The sequence below is a fragment of the Lissotriton helveticus genome, chromosome 3_1 (assembly GCF_964261635.1).
Source record: "Lissotriton helveticus chromosome 3_1, aLisHel1.1, whole genome shotgun sequence".
NCBI lineage: Eukaryota > Metazoa > Chordata > Amphibia > Caudata > Salamandridae > Lissotriton > Lissotriton helveticus.
In genome coordinates, this window is record NC_136061.1 from 1,828,935,550 (window position 1) to 1,828,955,595 (window position 20,046).

At 46.4% G+C, this 20,046-nt stretch overlaps 1 protein-coding gene across 3 annotated transcripts in view; it reads left to right on the forward strand.

Annotated features, from left to right (window-relative positions):
• MOB2 (MOB kinase activator 2) overlaps positions 1 to 20,046 on the forward strand; it is a 305,579-nt gene that overhangs the window by 207,189 nt on the left and 78,344 nt on the right. Inside the window, exon 1 of one of the 3 annotated variants that reach the window (XM_078682759.1) lies at positions 12,289 to 12,630. The exons of the other annotated variants lie outside the window; for them this stretch is intronic. Coding sequence (XP_078538885.1) covers positions 12,521 to 12,630 — 110 coding nt within the window. The 5' untranslated portion in view covers positions 12,289 to 12,520. Of the gene's footprint in view, positions 1 to 12,288; positions 12,631 to 20,046 lie in introns of those variants that run through there. 3 annotated transcript variants of the gene reach the window in all.

The following is a 20,046-nucleotide window of genomic DNA, read 5'->3' on the forward strand; positions in this document are numbered from 1 at the left end:
TGTTAGTATTCGCCAAGGTGAGGGTGTCCCTGAAGCTGTTTTGTGCAGCACCCCTCTTGTGCTGCAGCTCCTCCCCCCAGCCACAGACCTAGCTCATAGATGTCTGAAATAGTGAGAAGTGGACACCATTCCAGACTTCTTCAGATGCCTCGTTAGGCAGCTGAGCTAGCTTCTAGCAGGATAAAATTGGGAACATTTGGTATCCCACACCAGCTGAGTGCCGGTAATGGGACAGACCACCCAACTGAGGTACAGATCTGCAACAACCATGACCGTTGGCCACTCTACTTTCACAGCCTTGCAAGTACTTGACACATTATCCTGGAGAAGACCATGACAACTGCAGGTGGTGTCACTGTCTGACTGCACGGTTTTTGTTCTCACTGTATGGACACTTTTACTGCAGTTGGTAAATCTCTAGCAGTCTGAGGTCCTTGTGTAGCAGACGCTTGTGATAGTGTCCCTGGGTCCTGCAGCCAAAGAGACTAGTTTTTTCAGTGAGTGCTACGATATGGCCCTCCTTTGGGACTCGGACCTAGGGATACAGCTGTCTAGCACGTGTGCCCGCATTCTACCAATGCGAGGTCGATCTCTGGGAGCCTCCTCTCTGCAGTTTCTTCTTTTGCTAACCTGTGCTTCGCTGACACAGGATCTGTGTTTTTGGCTTCTTGTTAGGGTCTCTGTTGACTTAAGCTTGGAAGAACAGAAGCAGTCTTGTGAAACTTAATGTATAAGGGTGATGCTTGTTACCGATGTGCGTGCCTGCATGCATACAGAGACAGCGCAGGGTCTGGTTCAACACATTGAGGTAGTGCAGCCCTTCCCTGGACAAAATGGGTTGCTGGTGTCAGACATTCAGAACCCTTCGCCTGCAGCAAGAATGTAACCCATCTAGACACCCACATGATACAGCAGGCCTTCTGCGATAATTCATGGGATTGAGCACAATATGACTGTCAAGGAAACTTATGGCTGACTCTCAGACCGTTTTGTCAGCAGCTGCCAGCAGGTCTCACTGCAAGTACAGTATTTTCCTTCGCCTAACTAAAGTTTATTATTGCAGCACTCCCACACAGAGCCAGCTGGAGTCACTGTTGAAATTGGTGCTTGGGTTTCAACCGGTGTCTGTTAAATCTTCAAGACTACCATAGATTACCAGCTGGTGGCACCTTGATAACATCACTTGTCTCACCCTCCCAGGCACTGCTACAGAAGTAGCACTTAAACAGCCACAGCCAACCGGTACCACCATAGGTTTAGTGTTTGACTTACCATTTGCCAGGCCCTTTAAATTTACAAGCACTTCAAACCCCAGCTAGCATCTATTGTTGTAAAAGTATTGCGTCTCACTCCAAACTGGTTTGTTAACGTCAGCAGTAGTTTCCTGCTTTCTGATATGATCCATCCCGACCTTTTCGCTTGCCCCACCCCAAGGAATTGCTGCTCCTGGTGGCAAAGTTTCTGCCACATGGAGGTAGAGTTGGTTCTCTGATTTATTTAGCAACTCATTCAGGGGATTGTTCATGGTACCTCTGTTCCACTTTGACCCACCTACTTAATAGGAGAATGAAAGCCAATTTTCATGGTATGAAAGGAAGGCCCACGTTCATGTTGCTGTTTTATGTGTGGAAGGGATAAGCTCAGAGCCCTTTAGCACCTCAAAGCGCATTAGTGGAGCTCAACAGGTCCCATCCCTAGCCTTCCTTCAACTTCCCCTGCATGTATCTAGGAAGGTCAAGAGGTCACCTTCACATAGGTGAGCACCAGGGAACTGCACGGATTGTTTTCCGCCTCAGTCTTAACTGTTTGTGATAAACTGCTCCTAATGGAGCAGGACTAGGGCTAATTTGCTTACGGTTACACATCATTGGTAGTGGCACAATTTGTAAAATAAAATGGACTAAAATGTAAACCATAGTAATTACTAGTAGCAGAAGATTAATTTAAGCATTCAGACCATCAGTGTTTGTTTTCTTAATGGGAAAGCCTAGGTGCGACAATTTTGCCCAGGCTTGGCCCCATGGCGTACTGCGTCACTGGCTCAAGCTGCCCTTCACTGATTAGGCCCAACAAGACTAAAACTGGTCTGGGTTGCTTATTTTCTTCCTAGCATGACCTAGGCTTTGTTGATCCCTATCTGTAATGGCTGAATGAGTTAAAAAACGATGACATTGACTGCCTCCCAGTGCATCTTCCAACAAACTTCTTCTTGGGTCTTGCTATAGACAACTTTAGCTATCTACGAAACCTAGGAAAAAATGGACTGTCCGCCCCGCCCCCTTTTGCCACTGGTTATCATGTCGTTTTCAAGATAGCTATTGTTTGGGTGGGCCATCCTTCAAGCCCATGGCATTTAGTTGAAGCTACATTATCCCATTACTCTCCGTATTAGGTGTATGTGATATAGGCCGCCCAGTAGTCCTCACTCCATGCTGCTTGCTTACTTCCCACCCATTGATTTCCCCCTGCCCTCACATCATGTTAAACGTTTACTGCTGTTCACTTCATTGTCCATCTCCCTGCTCTCTCAGTCCCCATATGTTCTGGTCATTCCTCTTGCTCCCTTGTCAGGTCCCTCATTTATACCCCGCCTTCCTCATTTATACCCCGCCTTCCTCATTTATACCCCGCCTTCCTCATTTATACCCCTGCTACGGTCATTCTTGCTCCTGCCTCCATCGTCTGTTGATTGCTCCCTGCCTTGAATATTCTAGTAAAACCTCTTTAGAGCTCTGCCTTATAAAGTGTGCAGGTAGTTTTTAAATCCCAATGATCGATAATACCTAGAATTATATGGGTGTCTTCTTGAAAAACATATGAAAGGCACCCAGAATATTGATAAGTATAATTAACATAACATTGCGCTGTGGTGTTTATTTAGGTCATACAAAAGTAAGCAAAAATCATCATTCTTGTGAAGGTGAACATGTAAATGAATGTGTTGAAGCCAGGCGCTGTGATTTTCCACGTTCAAAAGCAGAGTTGCGATTATTTGCCAGGGTTCTGCCTGTTCTCAACAAAATAAGATTAAATGGGCATCCGCTATGTTAGTTATTCTCTGATGTGCCGAGTTTGATGCTGCAGTGGTGAACGCATATTGGACCTTTAATAATGGCTATATGTACCGTAGCCTGCAACGACAAACATTTGTGAGTGGCACAGGGGCCCTCTAGTCACAGGCTAAGGTACTGCAGCGTGCTTCTGGGAAAGTGTGGGTGCAGCTTCTCAAGGGCGACGCTTATAGTTTTTGTCCGAGCATTGTCTTGAGCATCCTACATAGCCATGGTCTTCGAATCCTGCTTCGCCTTCTCAACACTCGCTCTTCTTCTTTTGACTAGGTGCGTTGTCAGCCCACTGCTAACTCTTGCCTTTTCCCACTCCCTTTCAGCTGGTGGATTCCACACGTGAATGATCAGGGAGAGGCAGCTGGCTGTGGGCAGACACTGCTAGAGTGGGAGGAGGCGTCAGCCTCTGCTCTCCAGATGTTTACTGGTGCAGGTATCCCTCAAACTACTTTCATTCTGCCTTCTATTTTTCAATTCCCTGACATGCCCGGTGCCTTTCAGTAATGAATCAATCAATGGCCACCAATTCGATCTTAAGCTTACCCCGCCCCAAGACAACGGATGCACTTTTAGCTGTACAGAAAATGTATAAACTTCAGTGCACCCCGGTGGCCACTTATGGCGCTGAGATCTTGGGCACGGCCAACTGCTCTGTAATCCAGCAGGAAGAAAATAGGTTTTGCAGAAAGTTGTTGAGCACCCCAATTTCTACCCCCCTATATATATGTCACAAAGAACTCCATATTAATTTTATAACTGATTTTATTCGGGCACGTCCAGGACTTATGTGGATTGCAGTGTGGAAGAACGAAGCAGACTCACTGACGCAGCATATTATCAAGGACGGTTTACGCTGTGATAGGGGCCTAGAAATCCCATGGCTGAGCGGTGTACTGAGCAGTTTGTACAGCATAAAAAGGCAAAGTGTTTTCTGGGACCCTACATTAGCAGCCTTAGTTGCAAAAAAGAAATTGCAGAACACCCTGCACTCCCTATATAAGAACGAGCGGGAGATAGCAGAGGCCAGGAAAACAACTGTGCGCAACTACATGGCCATTGAACAGTATAGTTATCCGCTCCACATGTACTTATCTCTACCAATGAGCCGCTGGGAGACGAGCTTACTGTTTCGTTTAAGAGCTGGTACAATTCGATTTGCTCTTTGCTTCCCACTTAGTCATAGCCCAAATTCGAATTTTAACTTGTGCCCTTGTGATGGGAGTAGTGAGCAAACTATTATGCACTTTATATTTTTCTGCAAATACTATATCAAATATTTTAAACAGTTTTTATGTCCCTATTTTAATAAAAGACCAATTAGCCTGGAGGTAGAATAGCGATCAATACTAGATTTGGATGATGTTGAACTTATCTTTCGTATTAGTACTTTTCTAAAAACAGCAATAAGGGCGCGGAGATCCATGATGGTCCCTAGATACTGTTTGTTATAATCTGTGAAATGTTATCTATTTTAACAATTGCATATACTGATATGTTGGACAGTTTTGCACAAGTCACTTTTTGATACCTGTATATTGTATTTTAATTTTATTATTAATTATTGCAATGTATTTGTTTTGTGTACCTTTATGGGTACTATTGTATCCGAATAAAGTTGAACTGAATCAATCAATGAAAGTGGACTCAGAATGTAATCCTTTAGAACCCAAGATTGTGATGGAGCCGCTTGACAAAAAAAGCATGTCCCGCACCTACAACTCTTGAGTGGCTAATTCCCCAGCCCAGCTTCTAAGCTTGACAGGGGGACGTAGGCCACGTTGAGGATGAGTGGTTGGAAGCCAAGATGTCTTTGAGATGCCTGGTCACCTCTGTCTAATTGAGGCTAATACTGTTAAAATGTTTATGGAACATACCATGACCATACCAAACTTTTTAGTGCATGGGGAGAAGAAGAGAACATCACTGTCCATGTTGTCGTGCGGCTGGAGCTGAATTTTTTTCACATGGTGTGGGCCTGCCACAAGTGATCAGTTGAGATTGGTTCAAAGTATATGAACGGATAAATGGCACAATAGGGGTTGCTTTGTAATCTAACCTCAGGTGATTTGGGGCATGAAGGGGATGGGAGAGGATAACCCCACGTCCTAGCTCCTGGTGGGAACTGGTTTCATGGTGGTAAAATGAGAATTGCCAGGCATTCAATGTGCGCTGATCCTCCTACGTTGAAGAATGTCTCTGGGCCATGGACCATTGCGCTGCAGTGGGAAAAACGTTTTTCAAAGCGCATGTCTGTCTGCGAGAATATTATAAAACTTGGGTTGTATGGTGGGACCATTGTTGCTGAATTACAAATGACATATGGGCCGGTTGGAGACCAATTCACGAGGTGATGAGGCTCTTTGATGATTTATGTGAATGAATCGTTTACTGTGGCAGCGTTCTCTTCCTTTATGTTGATGTGAAATAAAGCAGCTATTTTTTAAATATTTTTTTATCAGTACTTTAAGGGGGAGGTACTGCCTGGTACCTGCTCTTCTTTAATGTAAAAAATGAGAGTATCTGCACTTCTCAGCACAGCTGCAGCACATTTGGTGGGATAGTATCCGCACTTCTCAGGAGCAAACAGGTATGCTAAAGAGTGTGCTGGGCTTTAAATAGGTAGGGACCTACTGGTGCTCAGCACCAGCAGTTTTTAAAAGCAGGTGCTGAGACGGGTCCCTATCGGGCTCTCCATTTTTACCCTCGCTGTAAAGAAAACCCAAAAAACTTTGCAGTAGTACAACCCATCACTGCCTTTGATGTAACTGCAAAGAGCGTTTTTCAGTTTTATATTGCGCAAATTTGGAGCACTTTACATGAGCACCAGTTACATTACACAAGGACATATTCATTTTCTGGATCACAGGACTTCGGGCTCAAACCTGTTTTCTCAGCTCGAAGGACGGATGCTCTAGCAGTACGCCACAATCGTGCCTACAAGAGTGGGTAGCATTTTCCATATTGTGTACAACGAAGTGATGAAGGGTTGTTGCTTATTTATCTTATGCAATTTACAACCATTGACAAAGCCAATAGTTCTGGCTTGTTGTAGGTGTAATGTTACTTGTGGTATATTTCTGGATGAATGAACAGAAGCAGCAAAATACCAGTGGGACAGCACACTATGCTAAGCACAGATTTTTAGCTTAAGTGTTTTAAGCCATGCCCTTAATTACAGCAGCCACCTCCCTATAGGAGTCTCCCTCCCCCGCCCCCCCCAGTTTTTTGTCCCACTTAAAGCCCTGAACATTTTTATATTTCCATTTAAAGCATTGTTCTTTATCTTGTTCTCATCTGACTCCACTGTACTACAGGGAAGGAATGCCATGTAATTGGCAAAGCACTCTCCGTAGAACACCCCTCCCTCTCCACCAGCTCAGCATGCATCCTGTCACAAATAAAGTTGGCTTACACAAATCCAGGGTGTCCGGCATGGCTTGGTAGATGGGTTAGAAATGTAAATAAATAAATAAACCTTACCTTGAGACTGGCTCCCGATTCTTCTGTGCTCCAGCTCTCCTGAGTCTGCTTCCAAGAACAGGAAGCAGGCAGTCAGGCTCCCTCCCCTAAGCAGCGTTGTGATTGGTCTGAGTGCTGTGACACGGCGCTCAGCCAAGGGCTGTAGGGGTGGGCATGTTCTCCATGCAGGCTGTAATACAGCCTGCATGAAGAACAGGTAAGTGCGCATGACTGCTTTGGCGGGCTCCAGAGGGCCGACCAAATGGTAATTGCGCATTTGAGTGGGCAAACATTTTTCCGGGGGGGGGGGGGGGGAGGGGGGGGGAAATGTTAATGTCATCACCATCCTCCGACGTGATGTGTGCCAGGTGGGGCACAAGAAACACTGGGGCGCAGAACTGGGATAGACTAAATTAAATGACAGGAATCCAGGACATGTGACTGGCCACAGGCCAACAAACAAAACCTGTAGGGAAAACGCTAAACTTTCTGACAAGGTGCTTTATCTCTGTCTGCTAGGTGTGCAGACTTCCGGGTCCTCGATCCAACACCAATCAAGGCGGTCTTCAGCACGATTCGATTTTTATCAAAATACTTTAAAACAGCCTATGATTAAAGCACTAGATTAAATATACTGTATGCACAGTATATGTTAGGGATTATTTGTAGCACACATATTTACCAATATTGGCTTCTTGGTGCTAGAATTCATGATAACTTTTATCCAAAGTTAAAGCACAACGTCAAAGTTAGTAATAAATAATGCATCAATCACACACGCCAGTGATTCGCCAATGGGTCCTCCCTTTACTAGAATTCCCAGGCCATTGCTAAATTTTACACACATTCAAATAATTTATACAAAATAAAATGTATAGGTCCAAATGTTAGCTATATTTTTTAAAAGAAACTTAGAGTTCCTCTACGTGTAGTCAATATCAAACTGACAACGTGCCCACGTTTAGGGATAAAATAATGGCCAGATCCCTTATGCGGAAGCCCGGCACCGTAAATGTGTGGCACATGCGGCGCCCACAGCGGGGCACATCACAGGTCCAGGAATGCTGAGTCTTAAACAGTGGTCGAAGTGGGGGAAAAAAAGTAGGGGAACAGTGGGCGGAGAATCAAAGGGTGGTAATAACCCAAGGATTGGATCTGTGGGTGGAGCCAGAGGTGTGGCCAGAATGCGCAGACATCCCAATTTTTAGTATTTGTTTGGCATTTCACTGTCCAGTTTAATCAACCAATGGATACAAATGATTATTTAAGTTATAATGAGTTATTGACATTGGAATATATGAACAAAGTGGGATATGCTTCTAATCACAGAATGTACCAAATACAATAAAATGTGGAAACACAAGCCATTTGTCCCCGACTCCGAGCCATGGAGTTTCTGTCATCCGCACTACTCCCTTTTTCCACAACAGCAGTTCAAACATGAATAGCAAAATTTCCTACTTTGCAAATGTTTTCTCTAAAATTATGGCTCTGCCATATTTGCCTCATAATGCAAGATCTGCTGCATGATGTGACCATTTAAACTAATAAATTGTTTGTAGCTCAAACATATCAAATGTTGATATAAAATGTGACTTGTGTTGCTGCGGAGTGGATGGCCTATTGTAAAGGTTGACTGATCACCTTTCTCACTGCTGCGTTTATATGTTACACTGGTACTAATAAGGCAAAATCTTTCCAGAGACTGTTAGCATGTGTACACACGTCAAAATAACATCTGAAAATATACTGCATTACGCTGCAGCCCTTTTTTTTTTTTTTTTGCATAATTTAGTCAACACTACGGCATAATGTTGTCATCCTTTCCTGCATAATTAATTACAGTGGCCCCACAGCAGGCAGCACATGTTAAAAGTGCTTGTGAATGAAGCCGGGTGACTGTAAGTTTGCGAACTTAGTTTGGTGTGAGTGCAAATCCTGCATTGCCAATCCCTGGTGAGTTGCAGCTACTACTGCTGAAACAAGGCCAATGGAGGTACCTATGGGTGAGGCAGACTGGCCTCACTGGCAGGGTCAGCCATAGCACTAGTGGTGTCCGGTGCATTAATGTTTGTTAGTGCCTCCCAATGACCACCTCTGCCATGCATTCCCTCACTACCACCCTTTAACTGTGCCCCCCCCCCCCAAGTTTCCATGACCACTCTCTCAGATGCATTTAATTTGTTTTACAGCACCACGCATACCATTGTAGGGTGTCAGAGCACTTTACATTACACAGAGACATGTGTGTAAATCACTGTATAGAAAATGTTACATAAGACTAAGGACTATAAGGTGTAGGAGTCACATGACAACCATACTAGTAGCCCGTATAGTTTCATAGTGATTGGTCTGGAGAAACACAATACCCGGAATTTAAAACTTAATGCCATGGTTGGGGGGGTTCTCCTTAATAATCAGAATTGATTTCTGTCCAAGAGAACACCTTTTGGGACATTAGGATAATCAAAGACTGGGGGGGGGGGTGGCAGTAGGGGGGGGGGGGTAAGATAACGCTCTAATTTATACCTTGCAGTTTGTATGCAGCTCTTAGATGACAGTTAATAGCTCACTGTTCTAAGTTAGGATTTTAATTTATAACCTGCAAGTAACAAAAGGATCTCTCTGACGAAAGCAGTAGCCCACTGACCTATTTACATTATGTGCACTTTGTGATCTGCATGGTGCATGTTCTTTGCAGCCGGTACATTAACCCTCTGAGCTACCTTTCCATGAGTCAAAACTTCCACTAGACAAAATTCTGCTCTCTCTCTAGGAAGAACATTAATCACCAGAGTCATCATGAGATTTGTATTGTTGCCGAAAATTGCTGGAGGCCAGGAAGGAGGCAGCAAGCGTTTTTAAAACCATAATATACTTGCAAACATGATGCCTCCACCTGAATTCAGCACCCGGTGCAGTCACACTGGTTGCACCGCCCTAGAGCTGTCCCTTCTCAAGGGTCCTGTGACCGGGTCACTGTTGCTCTAGGGTGTGCTGCTTCAGAGGCCTGCCCGCAAGACTGTAGGTGAACTTTAGTATGGATAGTGGTGGACAAGCCTTGAAGGTTAACCTACACTTGTCATGCTAGGGTTCACCTGCTGGTGCGAAGACACCAGGACTTCTAAGGTCTAGCATGTGATTTCGCAGGTGAGTGGTCTGGTGGACTGGTTATTAAGGCTAAACCTGGTTTCCAGTTTCAAATTCAGCAGCTCTGATCATAATGCCACATCCTCTCCCCCACTGAACACCGTACTGCCCCAGAGAAAAACTCCCACTGTCTTCAACTACAACCCAATTGTTGCCCGCTATAAACACCTGGATGTGGCTCAATTTAAATTACACACTAGACGAGCAATATGCGGCCTACAAAAAAAAAAGTAACAACATCCTGGAAAAAGCAAACACTTATAGGGAATGCAAAATTTAGCAAACCATGGGACAGCCGGAGGAGAGGCAAGACACGGACCAGCGCTGCGAAAAAACAGAGACACACGGAATTCCTCCACGGACCGGCCGGTCCTGTGGACCAATGAATCCGACGTAATCAAACCGGATTTTCTTGAAAAGCTCCCAGCTTAACGCACAACAAAGGAACCTTGGAAGGTCCAAATGCTTAAGGTCCACACGGGCCCCATGCGAAGCGCTCCTGCCACACCTCACGTCCTGATGAAGACCCCAGCCTGAGGTTCTGAATCACCCTTACCTTTAGGGGTCGAAACGTCGACAACCGATACTGTTTATTGCTCCAAACATAGGACTCCATAAGGGATGACTACGGAACCTATGTTTGAGATTATTTTGGAACCCATGGATCTGTATATAGACTGTAAAGGCTCTCACTTTTCACTGTGATTTTAACTCAGTCACAACACCTTTACCCGGTCCCCACCTTTACCCCCACACACCCATCCCCTCTAAATACCTTTTCTCTATGCACTGTGAGCGCGTTGACACATTTGAATGCATCTATTGTTTAGAAATGTGCTGCTACTAAGTTTATATTGTCAATGCATTAATTGCAATATCCTCTACCGTATTGTTTGAAATTTACGCAGTCTATAAATCAAGATGTGCTAAATAAATGTGCACCGAATATATGAACCTGTTCTTTTTTCGAGTGACATTTGTGGCTTAGATATAATGAAAGCAACTTACTGATAAATGAGTGATATTTTGAGATTTTTCCTATAGTTCACACCAGACCCCGACCATTTATACATGTACCTGATTAACTGACCTAGGTCAGGGAGTTCTTAGGGTCCACCCCGTTGTAACTCACCACATGGGAAATGTAAGCATGAACAACATGGTTACCGTAATGCTTTTGCACTCACTATTCAGAAATCAGTGAGTGCTTTTTCCTGAAAAGTTAAGGACACAACTACAGGGCCCTGAATGGACCCATTTCAATGGTCATTGCTTATATCCTTACAAATCGTAAGCAGTATGGTAAAAAGACCACATCCCTGGATGCAGAGCTGCAGTACACATTTTGTTTTCCAATCCACACATTTGCAGTACCTCCAGGATTGGTACACTAGTTCCAAGACCAGGGAAAACCAAGACAAGAAAACAAAAATAGCGCTTCACTGGCAAACTCTGTAAAAGTGGCGCTAATGTGTTTCAGTGTGAATAAAATCAGTTTGGCCAGTTTGCTACCACTCTGTCTTACTTTATTTAGTTATTTATATATTTTTAGCCTTTTATTCCCAATGCTGCACTTTGGATTTAAAATGTCAGAAAAATATGACATTTCCATCAAAGAGTCTTTTTTTTTTTTGGATCCATTTCACAGGGAAGCAAATAAAAGAAAGGAGAGGAAAGAGAGTGAGAACCCCATCTTGAAGTCACGGTTTTCATGGGCGTCCGCAGGGGGGGGGCAAGGAGGGTCGCTCCAGGGAGGTGGGCAAGTGCCCCTCCTTGCCCCCCCCTGCGGACGCCCATGCACTCCACCCCTACCTGGCTCTGTGGGCAGAGCAGCCCCACCCTCTAGTCCGCAAAGGAAACCTAACGTGATAATAACTTATAATCACGGTATGTTTCCTTCTAATCGCACTGCTTAAAAGCCATAACGGAGGAGCTGCCACCGAGAAAGCATGCACCCATATGCACAACTGCTCCTCATAAGCACAACTAACTACTCTTAACCTGTCTACCTAGTTAGTGTTTCTGTCTAGAAAACCATCTGCACAGGCCAAACTGTAGACTTCCGCCTCCTGTTAAAAGCGGAGTCTTTTAGCATGCTTATCCTTGCATGTGATACTGAAACGAACGTTATCGCAATCGTATCCACGTTATTTACTTATTAGTCAGCTTAAACCAGTACTAATACATGTATCAAGGTTTTACTAACCATACACTCCTAGACAACAGTAAACGACGAACCAGTGAAAATCCCAGAACCGTACGAGGCACCACGATTACGAAAGCGCTTCGGTGCGAACTAATTATTGGTAGATGGTGCTATATAAAGCATGAAAACAGAACAGCAGTAGCTGCGACCACTAGGCTTGGAAAGTGGTGGTTTTTCAGGACCGCACAGTAACTTTTCAGCTTCCGGCCGGTAGGGCAGTGCGTCCCGTACCCTCGCCGCGTGTAGTGGCCCCCGCCCCCCGACCACAGAACCACCTCTGTGCTGCGCGCCCCCCGTCAAAGAGGCGATTGAGCCCCCGTGTTTGCACAGACTCGGCGGCTGCCAGAATCCCTATAAGGCCCGTTGTTTGCCTTTGCCACCTTCCTCCCCCACCTTCTTCCCGTTCCCTCCTCTTCCTCCTCCGACCATTGGCTGCGGGCGGGGGGCCGGGCCAGGGCTCCTGCGGCTGGCTGCTCCAGCGGCACGAAGGTAGTCGGACGAGTTCTGGGAAGGGGACGGGGTGCTGGGATCCGTGCTCTGCTCAGCCTCCACGAATCTTTCTGGTACCCCTCGGCTTTGCCTCCCCCCTGTCCCCATCCCTCCCCTCCCACGAGCCCCCGTCCTGCTCCTTCTCCCTATCATGGTCGGCGATCACAGCAGCTTCAGCGGGGACCGTCCCGGACTCTCTCCCACCTCCAAGACCGGCTTAAGTTGTAAAATGGTCCTACAAGCCGTGGGGAAGGTTTTGAGGTAAGCCGTTTTGTCTGCGGGAAGGCTTTTCTGTCCGACTGAACTAGCGATCTGTTTGGCAGTGTTGTGTAGCGCCACAGAAAGGGCTTCGGGGCGCCAGACCGCTAAAGCTTCTCAAGCAGCCCAGAGGCATGGACCACCGCTGTACCGTTGAACTTGGTGTGCTAGTTGCGTTCGATTATTCAGTGATTTGGAGGCTTTCCCTGGTACTGTTTGGAGACAACACAGAAAGGCACCTTTTTGGACTGCCTTGAGCCCATCTGTGTGTGTGGGGGGGGAGGGGGGAATGTGCAGTTTTTCCACCGTGAGATCTAATTCTCCATTGAAGTTTAGTTCACAATAGCAGTGTGTTAGGATGTTAGTCCCTCTCTTCGGTCTTTTCTGGGTCTTAAGTCACAAACTTTAGATCGCGTCTGAGTTTAGTTTCTGGTTCTAGGTCTGTGCAGAGATTTTAGTCACTCGGTAAGTGGTGGTCTCCTTTGGGAGTTTATCGTGGTCTTGTGTTTGGAGTTTAGTGACTTGAGTTACCCCTGGTCTCTGCTGAGAGAGGGTCGTTTACTTCTTCACTGGCCTGCGTTTAGCCTCTTGTTGTATTGCCAGCTATGAAGATGGTCCCTCTGTGTGTGCCTCTGGGAGATGTTCCATTGTCCTCAGTGTGTGTCAAAAGTTGAGTGCTTCAACGTGGTCTGTTACACGAGCTTAAATCCTCCCTTTCTGTGTCTGGAGTCTCTTCCACCACACACCGAAAGAGGAGTAAGTGCCTCAGTCTGCGGGCAGTTATTTCCTCGATATTATTGATTTGAGTCACTGCTGGACAATTCTTTCTGCAATTTTCTGTGCGGACTCCAGTCCCTCCTCGTTACGGTTGTCTTGTGAGTTTGCTGAGAGAGTTCGTCCAAATGATAGAACTCAGTTTACAAACGGCCCTCGCCGTTGTACGGATTGCATCAGGGCTCGAGTCGGGGTACCACGGGGGGGGGGGGGGGGGGGGGGAGGGAGGGTGGTGGACGGCGTCCCCCCCACTTATTTTACCGGGAGCTCCATAACTGGAGCAAATGGAGCCACACATTCACTCTTTGGCCTCTCTGGGGCGATATTGGAGCCCATTCAGAACGCTGCTCATGCGCTAGCTTCTCTGATGCAATCGCATCTAAGGGGTGAGCGAGGGGGGGCAATGAGTCTGATGGTGCAAGCCACCTTTTGTGACGTCACTTCCCGTCGTGACGCCAGCGTCCCCCCACTTCTTTTTTTAGGACTTGTGCCCTGGATTGCATAGTGGCCATTCACAACCAGCAACCCTTCCCCCGCGTGATTGACATACATAGGTCGGGATTTCCGGGGTTTTCCCACTGCAGCTCTGTCCAAGCCCCCTACCCCGACAAGAGGATACCAGTGCCACTTGTGTGAAGGCCTGGCCTTTCCCCACCACCCTCTTATCGCCATCCACCCCCGTATACTGAAGCTGCTTGTGTGATCTTACCATGTTGTCAGATCTATTGTGCGTTAAACACAATAGATGGCTTTACTTTGCAGGATGAGACAAACGAGAGCAGCACCTACAAACAGTTTAAAAAAAATAAAGCTCACCCTAGTTGTATGTTTAAGCGCTGCTCTTTTGATGGCCTTTCTAAGGAATGTTCCGTCCCTCGAACCTTAGCTTGCCCAGTGGGCAGGGGGTGGGTATCTCTTATGACAGTTGGCGGAGTTGCCCTTATTACAGGAATCGCTCCCCAGGTATGGGCACCTTGTGCTATGAATAGATGCGTATTCCTTAGAAATGCTGGGGTAGCATAAGGATTTTTTTATGCTATGGAAAAGGAAAGTTGTGAAACCATTCAGTAGAAAATGTATGCGCTGTTAGCGATTGGTCAAGGGATGCACAGGTGAAGAGATGTTCGTGGGGCATGCTTGATTGAGATGTAAGAGGCAAATGTATGAATGAGTTAATTCTCAGAGCATTGAAGAGATCTGATTGAAAAATACTGGGAGCTAGAGGTGCTTTTGGCACTTAATGGAGTTCTAAAGAGATGTTTTAATCCGAGGAATACTATGTCCGAATTACCTCCTTAGCGGGCCATGTTGGTCTGTTGGGGATATAAATGGAGCCCAGTGTGGCAGGATGTTCATGGATGTGCCTGGTCTATGGGGCGATATTATGCATGTGAACGATGGTAATAAGATCCAAAGGGCCCTCGAAAATATGCTGGTGTAACACACTAAGCATGCAAAGAGTTGATCTTGGGGTTTCTGGTATTAGCGGGTATTGGGGTGATTTTTCTTATTTCAGCTGCTGTGGACAGATGCTCATAGCATTTTCCACCAGGAGCCATGGAGGGATGTTTCTGTACCAAAACGGCCTTATACAAATTGGTTCTGTCGAGGGACCACACTGGTGCTGTGGAGAATTACCCTTCTTAGTAGGAGGTTTTTCTAATCTCTAGAATTCTGAGAGGCATGTTCGGGCTTTGGTGTGAGATGTTTTTGGCTACTCAGCCTGTGGACAGGTACTGACTGGATACTTGGAGATGGCTATTAAGTTCAGGAGCGCAGTCAGCTGATAAGATCTTGGAGGTATGCTAGGGTGTTGGGAAACTGTCTCTTCTAGGGGCTGTGGGAGTTATTCTTCCAGGAAGCGTTTTCTGCCAGATGTAGCTCCATCGGAAGGCTGGCTGGGGCCTTGGGAAGGTTTGCTTCACACGCACGCTTTGCTATATGCTTCTTCCCCCACTCGTTACCCTGGGAAGCCCTTTGTCTGCACAGAATGCTTAGCATTTTGCCAAGTATGTGGACTTGAAATAACACGAGGCCTTTGATGTGTTTCCAGTTCAGTGTGCCTCTTGTTAGAAGCCTTGTTTCGTCCGGAGGAGCACCTCGGCCCCGTCCCTGGCCTCCGGGCTCCTGCCGGCGTTTGGAGTCGGAAGCTTCCTGGTTTCTGAAGCACCCATCACCTGCCGCCTTCTGCGCCCTCAGCCAGGTGCGCAAGCCCTGATCAGTGGGCGGGACTTCCGATCATAGCTGGGAAGGAGGGCCTTGTCAGGACAAGCACATGGCTCCCTTTCAGGCCCTAATACAGAAGTCGAAACAAACGGGCCCGAACAGTCGAGGAATATGGTGGACATGTCGGCATAGTCCCCTGTCTCGAATGACTTTGCATTACTCCCTCTACTCCAGGCCTGCCATCATGTCCGATTTGAACTTGACATACCTAACTCTACACTAGCCCTATCATCCTATAGGGATGAAACCTGGCATTGCTCTCTGTCCCACAGCTCTGGCATTCTTTCATTGCCGTCTTTGACTTGGTTTGCTAGAACCCACCCCTACTGTCCCTATCACAGGTGACATTGCTTACTGTGCACATCTTTGCCATTCTCTCTCCTGCATCTCTACCATTCTTTCATTGGGGACTGATGTAGCTTTTCGAGCCTTGCTATACCATGCGTCCATAGGTGACCTTGCCGTGTGGGTGCAGGTGAGACAGATGGCCCACTCTGAGTCCAACAAGCCGTTCAGAGGTGTGCTTTCAAGAAGGGGACCCTCCCCTTGCACCTGTTAAAGGAGATGAGATCTAGTTTTGTGGGTACATTTTGGCTTTGAAACCTGGGGACACTCACAAAACCCTATAATCAGGGTCCTACCTATAATGTCTTCAGTGACGAGTTTGACATAACTCAATTTACTCTGGCAGAACGTTGCTCTTTGGCTTTGTCCTCCATTCTATGTGCTTCGTTTCTGTAGCAGTATCCTTCTCTGATACTTGAGGACTCTGAAGGGTTCATTGAAAACCCCTGCTACTTATGTTTATGGTCGTTGGAACAGGAGAATGCATTCTACTCTGTTTTTTTAATAAGGGTCAAATCGTCAGTTATCAAGCAAAGGGTTGCTTCGCCTACGTGTACTGCATTTAAAGGATTGCGAGACCCATATCGTAATTTGAAACGGCGGTGGCAGGATTTTCCTTATGTGACCAAGTCACAGCAATGGTTACTTAATAAATTATTTTGATGGCGGTTTTTGGATCAAAATTAGTGTTTATATCGTCCATCTTGATTTACAAGGTTGGCTAACGTTAAATGTGTTTATTAGGTGTCCCAACAGACAGACCACTAAGCGGTCTGTTGTCGAAAGACTTGTTGACCATCCCAAAACTTAAAGTTGGCTTTGAACTAGCTGATTGTTTTCCATTGAAGGACTTTCTCGTTGCTCTCATTGCCTGCTTCTTTTTTGATTGCTTTCCTTCACCTTCTTGTATTTGTCCTTTCCCTGCTGCATAGCTTCTTTACCATCCTTCTGAATGGATTGCTTGCGTCTTTCCACCGCTCACCTTCAGGGAACTATTTTTTGATTTTTGTATCAATTCTCAGTGAGAACGCATGTGTTGTTGCTGTTCCTTTTTGTGCTGCTTCCCCACACGAATACCTACCCCCCCGCCTAGCACTTTGTGTTGCTCCCTACGTCCTCCACCCTCAGCTCGTCCATTACTTGCCCGCCCTGTTTTTTTTTTTTTCCTGGACTTTTACATTTTTTTGTATGTTTATAGCATTCCAAGATTGGCCTCCACCATCTTGGAACTGTATGTAATAAAAACAAAATTGCCAACGTACCATGTCGTATGCCCGCACATGTGGGTGTCGAATGCATGCCTTACATCATCATGCTAAACAGCCACTGCATTTTGCCACATAAAGAAAGGTGCATGCACCATGACACATACATGCATTCAAGTTTCTTTTGGATTATGCTGTACAGTATAGCATGGGCAAAAGACACTTTCCCACGGCCAATGGCGAAGGCTTCAACAGTACTTGGTTGTGTGGCATTCTGTGGGTCCCACTTACTCTTATCTCCGTCGGTTCTTCTTGATACTTTGGTGACTCTTGTAAACCCCACGACCCCCGCCCCCAAGTTGTGTAAGGTCGCCCCGCGGGGTAGCCATACGCTGCGAAGCGGTGGGCCAGGACTTAGCGGCCCCCTACAAACACTATTTGTTCTCTTCCAGCCCTTGACACAGCTGCAGCAGAGCAAACACGTGCCTGTCCAGGGGGGGGGGGGGGGTCAAAGAAGGGGCTGAGTCCGCCCACCCGGACTTCTTTTGTACTCTTTGTGGGCACGCGTGGCGCTCTGCTCGCCTGTGCCCCTAGCAGCTGCTCTGCTGCTGGGCCCCCTGCTCCAGTTTGAGTATGCCACAGACGTGCCTGTTCAGGCCGGCTGGCGGGGAAGGGGCCGGAAGCAGATGGGGGGAGGTACTGGTGAATAGCAGTGTTCTTGTCGAGCAGGTGTCGGGCCTGACGGCAGTGCCTGTGGTCTGTGCACCTTTATCTTCCCAGCAGTCGCCATTTCAATCTTCTGAGTTAAGATATATCGACCAGTAAGTACATGAGGGGTGCTTAGAGAAAGCAGAATGAATCGTTTGTGCATTCTTGAGAGGGAGTGTAAATGTGTATTTTAATTGCGCGGCACCTCGGGATCAGGCTTTGCAGGTCTGCAGTTGCACACTGTGGCTCCTGAGAAGGCATGTCCCAAACTTAAGTGTGTAAACCAAGTCAAGCCCTTGAAGCAACAGCCGCCATCCGGGGCACCTCCTGTGGAATGCCTTAAACCGTTCCATGAAAGCAGAATCCAACGACAAGCACTTCCAGAAACGTGGAAACTGACTGTAGACTGACTGCTTTCAATTGTACTCCTCAGCACGGAACTAAAGTACCAATTTGAGACTATTGGATATCGCCCCTCCACATCCAATTAAACTCCTACTTTCCCATCCCCTACCTTTTTAATCCTCAACTCTCCGCAGTAAGTACAACACAGTATAACACTTACAGGTGGTGCTCTCCATAAATGGTGCTGATGGAGCAGCAGAGACCATTCATTAGGCTTGGGGCGTGGAGTTGGTAGTTTGCAATTCCAATCTTGAACACAGTTCTCCCTTTGGAGACCGCAGCCATTAGGCTTGCTGGGCTGGGAGGAAGGTAAATTGACATTTCTAATCTTAAATAGTTATCCCATTGGAAACTGCTTGGAAGAGGTTTCCTAAATGGAACAATCATTGGCAATGCTCATAGATTTTGCCTATGTGGGAGCTGTTGACCGTTTCATTGTTGTGTTTTTTTTTTAGACGTGTTGCACAGCAGCACGAACTGCTTTAGAGCATGGCTTAAGGTCCAGGGGTAAAAAAAGCGGTATGATTCAGCACGAGTTGACTGAGTCATTGCACCTTTTATTTATTAAACCAAGTGCGATGGGAGCAAGCCACATGAGGGGGTTACATGGAAGGAAGAAGCAGCAACTCAGTGGACAGAAGTGGCGGGTGAAAGCAATACGAGGGTGGCACGGAGTAGGAAGGTAGCAGTCGCAACAATAGGAGGGGGTGGGAGCTCATTTTATCTCCCCATGCCTAAAAAATGAACACGTCCTAAAACTGCAAAAAAAACAAAACCAAAGGAACATGAGGTAGGCGTGGGGAGGAGGAAGGGAGCAGCAACACAAGAGACAGTGGGAGGAGGATGTGGTGAGCAACATGAGGGAGGTGGTGGGAAATGGACTGCAGGCATGCACTCTTCGATAGTTGATGTTCAAAAGTAAAAAATAATTTAAAAAAGAAAGTACCTTCAAGCATGCGTGGCCAGTCGAAGGATACTGGTCGCTGACAGGCAAGCTATACTAGGTTCCTATATCACGGCAGGGAACGACGTTGGAAGCACCTGGAGGAAGCAGGAAGTAAACAATAGATTTTACTGACAGTGTATGCGTGCGGTCTCAGGTGAATTTAAAAAGCTAAGGATCAGAGAGCAAGGAAACCACCACAAAGAGTGGCGCATCACCTGCCAGCCAGTCTATTGTGGTTCCCTCTAAGCTGTGCTCATGTGTAAATATGGCCATAGCACAGATGCCTAATTTGCAAAAAATGAATAAATATTTTACTCCAAATATTTTAGTTGTGTGTTGTAATACTTTCACGAGCCCTAGCATATTTTGGAATCACAATTTTTGCATCTAGGACAACTTTTTCTGCTTATAAATGCACACCAGTCTTTAGGGGAGACTGCTTCGGATGGGAGACCGAAATAGTCGACACAAAGGCCACTCGTGCCCTGAACTTCTGATGCAGAGGGCACACCACAACAAGGTCACAGAAGACCCTCGCTGTGCGCTGAAGTAGTTTTACCTACTTTCAGTCTTGGAATCCTTGCATTATTGCTGTTTACTGCTACCTGTTGTTCAGGGAGGTAGTGGTTGCAACCTGTTGAAAAGTAACAACAGCAGAAACCCAGCATCCACACTTCACTAATGCCTTTCAAGAGTACAACACAGGTTGGTGTTATGTGGCAGGTCTGGTTGGGCACATATATCTGATTTTTGCTTTCATCTCAAAAGGCTTTAAAAAATATTTTAAAGAACAATTGGGCTTGGAATACA